At 33.2% G+C, this 11,312-nt stretch overlaps 1 protein-coding gene across 2 annotated transcripts; it reads left to right on the forward strand.

Moving 5' to 3' along the window:
• Positions 1–236: 236 nt before the first annotated feature.
• LOC148614966 (ras-related and estrogen-regulated growth inhibitor-like) lies at positions 237–9,663 on the forward strand. 2 transcript variants are annotated; one of them, XM_088589540.1, is made up of 5 exons: positions 244–702; positions 4,287–4,343; positions 6,005–6,078; positions 8,147–8,354; positions 9,406–9,663. In XM_088589540.1, the coding sequence occupies exons 1-5, from the start codon at positions 567–569 to the stop codon at positions 9,579–9,581; spliced, it is 651 nt and encodes a 216-aa protein (XP_088445666.1). In that variant the 5' UTR covers positions 244–566; the 3' UTR covers positions 9,582–9,663. The 2 variants fall into 2 exon arrangements, with proteins under 2 accessions (XP_088445667.1, XP_088445666.1); XM_088589541.1 differs by lacking the exon at positions 4,287–4,343 and having other exon boundaries at positions 237–702.
• The last annotated feature ends 1,649 nt before the right edge of the window (positions 9,664–11,312 follow it).

The following is an 11,312-nucleotide window of genomic DNA, read 5'->3' on the forward strand; positions in this document are numbered from 1 at the left end:
TAAAAAAACTGACACAATGCATTTCCATCGGCATTTTGCATTACTTTTGTATTATATTGAAAAAACAAAAGGCCAATCTTAGAAACATGTAAGTCATGATCTCACCATCGATGAACCCATTTGAAATAGTTCGTTGTAAATATGCTATGGTTTTAATGTACGTTTTACCAATTAGCTCCAATTAAGTGGTATCTGTCTGTAAACCTTAAGGTTATTTTACTCAGCAGTAGGGAAACAAATCATGTTCAATATTTATAAATATATTATTATCGAGAATATGCAGTTAATTATGTACCACCGGAGTGAACCTGTTGCTGAAGTCTATTATACTATACAATGTAAAACAGATAAGGCTGCATTAATGAAGATGTGAGATTATTTTGTCAGAACGAGAGAATATTCTTCAATTGTTCTTTGACTTTGCAAATAGGAACTAATGTTAATTGTTTGTGGAAATTACTACCTGCTTCTTAAGATTTATATATACAAGTTCTGTATGTAATTAACAAGCTGTGTTCAATATTGAGGACGAATTGATTACGTCAGGGGGTAATGTAAAGACTAAAATGACGACAGCTGGTGGATTAAGTGACCCTTCCGTTAGTGGAGGGACAACGCTGAAGCCTTATCTGAAAAGAAAAAAATCTTCTTTTGGGGATACAAAAATAGCCGTTCTTGGACTAGACGGTGTGGGGAAAAGTGGTAAGTTTGTTAAGATTAGAGGCTGTAGAAGAATACCAAATATAGCATATCGTTTAATATAATTTCTGTTTTGTTTCATGTCTTAACTGAATGGTAACTATCTACATGAACATCTGAATTCACAAGTGACCAATGCCGTGGCAATTACAATCATGTACGATTTGTTTAGTATAGCCTTACCCCCTAAATAACTCAGTCAGGCTATACGTTTTCTTCTGTAATGAATTATGTAAGAAATATTTTTTAAGCAAAAATGTGTTAGCACGTAGCTTATCAACCGAATTAAAACTTTTTATATAGAATGACTATAAATTCAGCATCATTATCGGCACCTGATACCTATCAACAATAGCAGTCGAGTAATTTATCGACAACAGCTGATAATAAAATAGAACGAATGTGAAATAAAATTCACCAATGGACTCATGCACTGACTTAATGGGTATTTTTCTATATTCATAAATGTGTTTTACTTCAAAATAATTTAAAATTTCATCAGTGAAAGAAACTATTTAGTGTTATCTTAATGATATATCTTCATTTGTATTTTTTAACAACAGAGTCCTTCTAAATTTTGAACTTTGCATAGTATTTCGGCAATAAATTGGTGTATTTTCTGTCTAGGTGAAATATGTTTCTAATCAATCGGAAGTTCCACTAAAGCAGTATTTGTTGTTGTTTATCTAATGACTTTTGCTAATTACTGTTGCAATGTTGCGTTGAATGACAATGATGGCTCCTCTAGATACTTTATTGAAGTGAACTAACTGCTATAACATCTGGTATCCTTCAGTAGATCGTATCTGATCTGAACTTCAACCTTTACTTCAAATAATCTAAGTTTACTGGTATATCCTCACAGCAAATATCAGATACTGTCCAAACCGAACTGTGAATAATCCATAAACCTGTCTAATCCGGACGATATCCGTTCGCGACTGTTTAGCGTCCTTTTGCGCCAATAAATTTCACAAAAACGTGAACTTATTTGCGCCAATAATTATTTAAATGACTGTTATATTTTTCCGGTCAATGAAGAAATAACCTCAATCACGTGGTGCACACTAAATAACCTGCATAGACAAGTTTCAAGTACATACAATGAAGAATTTAGAACCGGCTAGTTGGGCATTCACGCCCCTGTCCGACTTATTTTTTTTAAATTTTAGTGAATTATGTTTGAACTATCTAAGATTTAGATTTAAAGAAGTAATGCAAATAAACTATAATGAAGTCAAGAATCTTTCTATGCAGACACTTTCCATCCAGGTTATAAATTTTGATCTGATTTTAATTAAGTTGCATACTTTTGAAGCGCAAGTGTAAAATAAAGAAGAACATCCTATGATCAGATAAAGTTTACTTTGATCACAAAGAATTTTATTTTTCTATACTAGTTTTTTTCATTCACCCATACCAGGGCGTAGCTGCCTATACGCAAATACACAGTTGCGTACTTTCGGAAAAAGTAACAAAAATAAAAACACGCATATTAAAGATGAAATAAAGGTTTTATGCCATGACAAATCCTTTTTAATACATAATGATACTCCAATATACACCATAAAGTAATTCGCGATATCAAAACCATCAATTCCAGAAATTTTGTACTTTTCCGCGACCCCCCCCCGACCCCTCGCCGTAATTTTGCGTACAACTAAAACAGGCCTATCTACGCCCCTGCATACATACAAAATCAGACGGTTACCTATTACAATATCAGGAAAAATGTTTTTTACGGTTATGACACTTTCAGGAAGAAAATTGTATCCTGATCATTATAACGTGACAGAAGCCATGTTTTAACTCGTACTTTTGCATAGTAAATGATTCCACAAATTGAAGAGAAAATTCGAAACAGCAAATGCAAACGTTCAAATTAAGTTTGCAGAACTTATACAAAGGCTTTTCTTTTCATTGATGTGAAACATAGAATTATTTGCGTCACCGCAAAGGATAAGCAACTTCATTTGTGTAATAAAAGTAATGTAAATCGCAATACAAGCACGCACCCGCAATAAAGATATTTCTTGATGCATGCCTGTACCATTTTACATTCATCTTGTGAAACGTGTCTCTTCTTACGTTTTCATTTCTTTGTTACGACTTAAACTCACAATAATATTCGGCAAACAAATCTGAGCTAAGCGGACGTAAAAAAGTATAGGGCTAAAGAATAGACAGTCACAAGTTTAAGTAGCTCAAACTCGCCGCGGTGGGGCACCACAGTTTTATCAGATGACTGTCGTCTGGGCAGCACAGCTGTAGTATGTGACTGTTTTGGATAACACTGTCTGTGACAGTACAGACAGGATAGTAAGACCATCTTAATAGACACCTACTGTTATCATGTATTAGCTCAATATATCAGAGGATATTGCTTTTTTCAACCTGGTATTCGCGTTATTTAGAAATTGTCACGAAGTTTTTACGTTACGAAGGCCAGACCCTATAGCTAGTCGGTAGTACATGTCTGTATTTTCTGAAGTTTATTATAAGATAAACATTGACAGTTGTTAAACGTCACGTATGCGGTACTCTTATTGTGGTCCGGGTTTTGTATTAAGTGATACTTTTAGATTAACCGTTCTTTACTTTACATTTTTGTAACATTTGAGGTATGAAATTATTTTATAGTACTTTTTGAATGTCTACACTATTTACGCATCAAAATAATATTCATATCCTTTCCTTTGCATTTGTGCATTAGAAAGAAATTTTGGTGTTCTTTTTCAAATCTAAACATAAATTGTCAGAAATGCATAAGCATAAATGTTGTCTTCACTAAATAGTAATTAACCAGCCAGATAAAATTGAAAATTATAAGAAGTACATGCCTTTTTTATAACGATTTTTGTTAATAAGGCTTTATTTCATTAAAATCTAACCGAACCATCAAATGCTTGTTTTCAAGGAACGAATTCCAACAGTATACACTCTATGGAATCTCAGACAGAATTTAGACATAAACCAAGCGCCGACCGTAGGTTATACAGCTAGTGCTTGTTATATCTCGAACTAGATCTATTTACACAGAAGACAACGGTTATATATACTGTTAGCTGTGTTTCATTTCTAATAGTACTATAAACATAACGATATAGAATAAAGAATATATATATATTTTGTATACACATTGAGAGGAATATTCCTGCAGTGATAAGTACATTGAATCTGTTGTCTACTATCTATATGGGTACAGAACCCATCAGTTAAACAGAATTGTTTGGAAGATGCACAGAAGACAATATAAAAAAACCAAATGCCTTATAAAACACGAATTCACATCGAGACTGTTATATGAAGAAGCAAAACCGCTCTTAATGGAACCGAAAGTTACATAATTACAATAATCTTTTTTATAAAGACACCGTGTAAATGTACGTAAACCGAGAAGACAAATATCGAATTCTAATTTATCATCTATACATCACTTTATTAGACTGATAAAAACTTCAAACCATCCTTAGTCTTTTTTAAAATTATTTTTTAAATCATGTGTACCTAATCTGATCAATGTTAGTTTGTTTCAGCAACAAATATAACAAAAACAAAAAAAAATGAAGTGATTTGTGTATTTACAGCGTTATCAGTAAGATTTCTGACAAAGAGATTCATTGGGGAGTACGACCAATCGATAGGTAAGTCTAAAATGTTACCGCAGCGGGTAGTACTAACTCTAAAGTGTTATCATACAGGGGAGGTTCTTCGACCAATCGATGGTTGATCCTAAAATGTTGCTCACTAGGGAGTATGATCAATCGATTGGTGAGCCTAAAATGTAGTCTCAATGCGGAGTACGAACTATCGATAGGTAACGCTTAATGTCATCATATCAGAGAGCCAATTCGACCGATCGATAGGTGAGCCTAAAATGCTGAAAGCAAGGGAACGATCAAACAATAGTTGCCACACCGAGGAATACGACCAATGGTTAGGTAAGTCAAATGATAACACATTGCAAACGACAACCAATCGAAAGGTAAATGTTATCACACCAGGAGCAATATCAACCATTCGATAGGTGAGTCTCAAATGTTGAGCGCAAAGAATTGCGACGAATCAATAGTTATCACATTGGGAAGTACGACCATTCGAAAGGCAAGTCTAGAATGTTGCGCGTCTCATAAGGTGAGTTTAAAAATATTTTCTGCTTGGGGAGTACGACCAATCGATAGGTAAGTCTAAATTGCAATCACATTCGGGAGTACAACCAATTGATAGGCAAGTCTAAACTTAAGTCTCATTAGAATGTACGACCAGTTGATAGGTGAGCCTAAAGGTTGCGCACAAGGGTACGATCAATCAATAGCTATCACATCGAGGAGTACAACCAAAAGTTTGGTGAGCCTAATATATTATCACAATGGGGGGTAGTTGGACCAATCGATAGGTGAGCTTAAAATGTTTTATCGGTAATTTGTTACATTTTTATTTAATGTACACAGATCGATAATGCTTGTCACAGGGTACTGGCCCTGATACAAAAATTAACAGGTCATTTTAAAACCAGACATGCGTGAAAAATCAGTCGAATAACGTTTGCTCATCCCGACAAAATAAGTCATTTGAATTCTTTCTCAAGGTCAAAATTTTGATTTTTGTATTTTTTAACATACAAAAAAAAACACCCCCGAAAATAAAATGTTACCGGTAAATAACCGATAAACAGAATATTAGGCAATACGGGCTCGATCTGAGATACGCGTGGTAGTCAGTATCAAAAACCAATTGCCTAATACATGTATTCCGTATGTCTCCATGGGTAGTACGATAGGCAAGTCTTAAATGTTATCACGTTGGAGAGTACGACCAACCGACAGGTGAGTCTAAAATTGTATTATATTCATAGGTGAGGTTTTTTTAAATGTTTTCACAATGGGTAGTTCGACCAATGGATATGCGAGTCTGACGATTGGTGAGTCTGAAATGTAACATCGGAGGCTAGTTTGACCAATCGATAGGTAAGTGTGACATCGGAGGCTAGCTATATCAATAGATAGGTATGTCTGAAATGTAACAGAGGAGGTTAGTTTGACCAATTGATAGGTAAATCTGAAATGTAACAGAGGAGGCTAGTTCGACCAATTGATAGGTGAATCAAAATGTAGTTCATAAGGGAGTACGATCAAACTATAGTTATCACACTGGGGAGTACGACCAATCGATAGTTGTAAGTTTAAAATTTCGAATAATTAAATTATTTTTCAAGGAATATTCAAATAGGAAAAGAAAAAGAAATGATCTACGTGGAAAAAGGTTTCTTACAATTAAAGAAATACATTTAATTATTTTTATTCAGAGGCAAAATATAAATACAGCGCTGTCATAGATGGAGAAACAGTGACAATTGAAGTACTCGATACAATCAGTGAGGTTGGTAATTTTTACCATTTCAATTTTTTTTACATTCTCGATAAGAGTTTATTTTAATTGAGATCTTTAAGCTTGTCACCCAAGTGATCTCTTCTTTAAATTGTTGTCAGACAGCAAACAGAAACTTAAATTAGACGCTAAAACAGGAACAGATCAGGTTAACCTAATTAAACCTACCTAGCTGCTCATGTAATTTCTCGAGATATGCGGAATTGACAATAAATCGTTATTATTGTAGAGCTGGACGCATCATATTCTACGAGTACCCGATGCCGTAATGATCCTTAGATGCGTGGAAAAGCGTTTTTGTTTTTTTGTTCTGTGCTTTTCCTAGAACACATTAAAACTACCTTGCTCTTGAACTACACCAGTTATGCCAATTTTTCATTGACCGGAAGTAATAGGTCGCTTTACTGGAAATTTCCTACTCCTAATACGTAAGAGGTTGGAATTCTGTTGATCCATCACAGTTAGGATGGCAAGAAGTCAGAAAATAGGCGTCAGAAAACCTCTAGCAATGTTAGTTAGTGTGGAAATTCCCCTGTAAGATATACATAGCAGTAAAATGTTTCGGTGTGTTTCAGAGATGGAGTAATTGTAACTGTAATCATTAATCAGTTGTAACAAATATCTAGTTCTACATAATAAAAATGTAAAGAACAGCATAACATAGAAGATTTTGCATTGTGATTGCAGTTTAGATTTCCCGGAAGTAAACAATAAAATGCAGATCGGTCTTCGGATTTCAATACTTTCAACATCAAAAATTCCGGAAGGGAGACTGAAACCATAACGAGACTTACAAACCCTATTGGACTCTACTATGGCAAGCCAAAGGGGACAAAAATCAATATTTTGTAATATTAGAAAATGAATTTTTAATATAACAAAATCATTTTTTAATGTTAAAAAAGATTTTTTAATATTAGAAATTCGTTCTGTAATATTAAAAATTCATTTTCTAATATTACAAATTCCTGATTTAGTAATATTAAAAATATCACACATTTTGTAATATTACAAATTGAATTTGTAATATTAGAAAATGAATTTGTAATATTAGAAAATCAGTCACATTTTTAATATTACAAAACGATTTTCTAATATTAAAAAATCACAACTGAATAAGACAAATCCATTTTCTAATATTAGAAAATCAATTTCTTATATTAAAAAATCGTTTTTTAATATTAGAAATTCAATTAAATTTTTAATATTAAAAAAGTGTTTTGTGATATTAGAAATGTAATTTGTAATATTAAAAAAACACTTATTTTCTAATATTACAAATTCATTTTGTAATATAATAAATTCATGTTTAATATTAAAAACTCATATTCTAATATTACAAATTCCTGATTTAGTAATATTATACAATATCACACATTTTGTAATATTAGAAAACGATTTTGTAATATTAGAAAATGAATTTGTAATATTAGAAAATCAGTCATATTTTTACAAAACGATTTTCTAATATTAAAATAATCGTCATTGAATACGACAAATCCTTTTTCTAATATTAGAAAATCAATTTCTAATATTCAAAATAGTTTTTTTTAATATTAGAAATTCAATTGAATTTTTAATATTAAAAGTGTTTTGTGATATAAGAAATCTAATTTGTAATATCAGAAAATAAATTTGTAGTATTTAAAAATCATTTTTTAATATTACAAAATGCTAATATTTGTCCAATTTAGCGTGCCATACTCTACTGTACATCACACATTATTAGTAAAACGCAAAGAACATTTTATTGAAAAAAATGTTTGAACTTTCAAAAATCCTAATCTGAAAGATTCGAATTCAATGTAATCGGATATAATCATGATTACTTTACCATTAATGGATAATGAATAATGAATTATATCAATTCTTTCAGAAATGCTGTAATAGTCACTTTAATTCAATCGTACCTTTGGTAAAGTAATTTTAATTTAATCAATTACACCAGAAGTAGCTTGACCCATTCCTTGCGTTTTATGCTGATGCATATCAAAATTACTTTAACAAATACAATGTATTCCGATTGAGTTCTAACTTCATTAAGTTACACTTTTGACAGAAAGATGACTGTGGATGCAGAGAAGATGTCTTACGGTGGGCTGACGGGTACATGATGGTTTACACAGTGGTTAGTCGAAAGTCATTCGATGCCCTTTGGGAGGTTAAGAGTAAAATAGATGATGCCAAAAAAGGTGGTACGTTGCCAATTATTGTTGTCGGCAATAAATGTGACCTAGCTCACATGCGACAAGTCACACGAGAGGAAGGTTTGTATATGGCTTTATAATGTTTAGAAATAAAATTTAAACTTCCTTGTAAAATGACACAATAACTAACTTCAGTTTATTTGGGGAGTCATTGGCATATTAAATCCATTTTTTCAAACCAGCATTAACGATAAATAATGTTTTGATCAAGTTTTAGAAGCTAACATATTATAAGAATTTTTTGCGGACACTAAACACATTGAAGTCTCCCTCTGATCTTGACCATAATTCGAAATTTAACAGAAAGGAAAGCTTTAACCAAACTCTATGACAAATGCAAGAGCTTTGATTCCGTAATTATCAAGTTCCAACGTGGATATATTTTCCATAGAATTGGAATATAACGGCTGTCACCATTCATTGATTGACTGATATATTGAGTGATCATATCAATTTGACATACAATTAGCAACCTCCAACTACCATTAAAGACTAGCTGTATGTTAGATGGATTCAATGAAGTAAACATTTGGATTGAAAAGATGTATGATCTTGAACTTTTCATACCCTCCGAAAAGTTTCGAATCCGCCTGTCTGTCCGTCCCCAGAATTTTTATTGTTGAAATTTTGCACAGTTGTTCAGTGCCATAAAATATAGGGAAAGTTTACTTTCAGCAAAATTCAAAATGTGGTTGTCTACTTAGGCAATTTCGAACATTTTGCCACCTTATTTTATCACTATTACGCAGCGGAATATCATTTAATGTTCCACCAATGCCCTCTTTTCAGCAATTAAGTTCAAGATATTTACGCTAGGCAGGGAACGGACAATCTACGCTTCTCTAAAAATAACAACTGAAACCTACTTACTTGCACTAAGATATATGGTGTATTTTTCAAAGGATCTACCGTCATCATGACCTGACTACTGTCCAATATAGTTAGGGATATGTTATGTTCCTTGTGTGCTTTTATTTTGGTATTTCCGGTGTTATAATGTCAACAATTTACTGTCGATTGAATCTTTGGTACTACTCTTCTTAATGTCGCTTGTAATTTTTCTTGGTGAGAATATTTTTTTCAAGAATTATAACAATGTGTTATGTTGTAGGAGAAAAAATGGCAGAAGAGTTCAGCTGTACTTTTGTGGAGACGTCAGCCTCAGAAGCGGTAGAGGATGTTACCGATGCATTTTGTCAATTATGCCGAGAAGTTATAGAATCTAAACGAAAATCTAGAACGTTTTTCGATCGTGTTATAGGAGCATTTGGTTTAGAGAAGTCTTAATTGATTTGTTTGTTTAATACCGTTTTCCCATAAAACATTATTTTGGTTCTGTTATAAAAATAAAATAGAGAATGAGAAAAGAGGAATGTGTCCTTCATATTATCTGTTCAGTTAGAAAATTAAATCCCAAGCAAAAAAAAAAAAAAAAAAAAAAAAAACAACAAAAAAAACAAAACAAAACAAACACACGGTCAAACGAACAAATGGTATATTCCAAAAGAAAAACGAACAGATATAATGAAACACAACCAATACACCAACGTGTTACCTTTATAAAAATAAGACTTATTTTAATTACCCCCCCCCCTTTTCCAAAAAAAGACTTTAACTTTTGTAATATAACGGTGATAAAACTTTGCTTAAAAAGTTTACATGTTAACAAACTATTACCTGCAGATAACACAAACTCAGTCAACAATGGCAGATGTCCGGGAACATCTTTTAGCAAATGTTATTAATAACCAAGGCATTTGTGCTTTTATTGATTTTCAAATGTTATAACTGATCGAGTAGCATATTGCTTGGCTCGAATCGCTCGCACCCCAATATGTTGTCAATTTTGTTAATACTTTATTCAATATTTAGTTCAAATTACACTAAACTTTATATTTGCGCTAAACCCATCAAACAGATTTATCATAATACGTCGAAACTAATGGTTCTACGGCGATATTCATAGTCTTGGGGCCTTATATGGAGACTTTTGTTATGACTAATCCGTTATACAGCGAATGAGTGACAAAGACAAATGCAATTTATATGATACGATTCGAACAAATATATGCCGTTTTTAAAATATGCAGGTTTTTAATTTGGTATACAATGTATATAAGAACAATGTTATATTATATCCTTTCTGCAAAATAGACATGTTGTTTCTAGATAGTATCAGCTTTTATACTCGATTATCTCTCTTTTACCTTCTTATGATTAAATCGGAAGGTTGTATTTTCCGTAGTCTTATGGTAGAAATTATGATTGGAGTGGCCTCTTCTAATATGAAAAACGACCTCGATCTGTCATCTGGTCTTGACCTTTTACAAATGGCAACATAAATCCAATTAAAAAGCGTACGTCAGGGATGGGAGAATAGTTATTTTTCTATCCCGAATTAACCTTTTTTAATTGGAATTGTATCACTTGTTTCTATGTATACCGTTTTTGATCTTTTGAGCCATGGAACCAATTCTTCGTCTATAAATTATGTATTTGGTGTCTCCCGGCTTCACTTCATCTATACTGAACTGCTTTGTATGAAACTTTGGTTTTCCCCGGCTTTGCTTTGCCCACGGATTCCCCTTCGTAGGAAACTTTGACCCGTCTCTCGGCTTTGCTTTACCCACGGATTCCCCCTTCATTGAAACTTTGATGATGTCTTCCGGCTTCGCTATGCCCACGAACCCCCCTCGTAAGAAACGGGTTTTTCCCCCATTATGAAACTTTGGTGTCTGCCGGCCTCGCTTTATCCACGGAATCCCCTTATTGTGAAACGCTGTTGTCTGCCGGCTTTACTTTGCCCATGGAATCCCCCTATTATGAAACGTTGATGTTTGCCGGCTTCACTTTGCCCACGGAATACCCCAATAATGAAACTTTGGTGTCTCCCAGCTTCACTTTGTCCTCGAATTCCACCTATTGTGAAACGTTGGTGTCTGCCGTCCTCGCTTTGTCCACGGATTCCCCCATAATGAAATTTGGTGTCTCCCGGCGCACTTTGCCCACGGAAACCCC

The sequence above is a fragment of the Perna viridis genome, chromosome 6 (genome assembly GCF_037379345.1).
Source record: "Perna viridis isolate PV_CMFRI_1.1 ecotype Kerala chromosome 6, ASM3737934v1, whole genome shotgun sequence".
Taxonomy (NCBI): Eukaryota; Metazoa; Mollusca; class Bivalvia; order Mytilida; family Mytilidae; genus Perna; species Perna viridis.

What these genes read in the sequence shown, in the direction of transcription:
- LOC148614966 (XM_088589540.1), top strand. Translation starts at nt 567, where the DNA reads ATGACGACAGCTGGTGGATTAAGTGACCCTTCCGTTAGTGGAGGGACA. An exon ending in AGACGGTGTGGGGAAAAGTG is followed by an intron (nt 703 to 4,286) that starts GTAAGTTTGTTA and finishes GTGTATTTACAG; the next exon opens with CGTTATCAGTAAGATTTCTG. An exon ending in TACTCGATACAATCAGTGAG is followed by an intron (nt 6,079 to 8,146) that starts GTTGGTAATTTT and finishes CACTTTTGACAG; the next exon opens with AAAGATGACTGTGGATGCAG.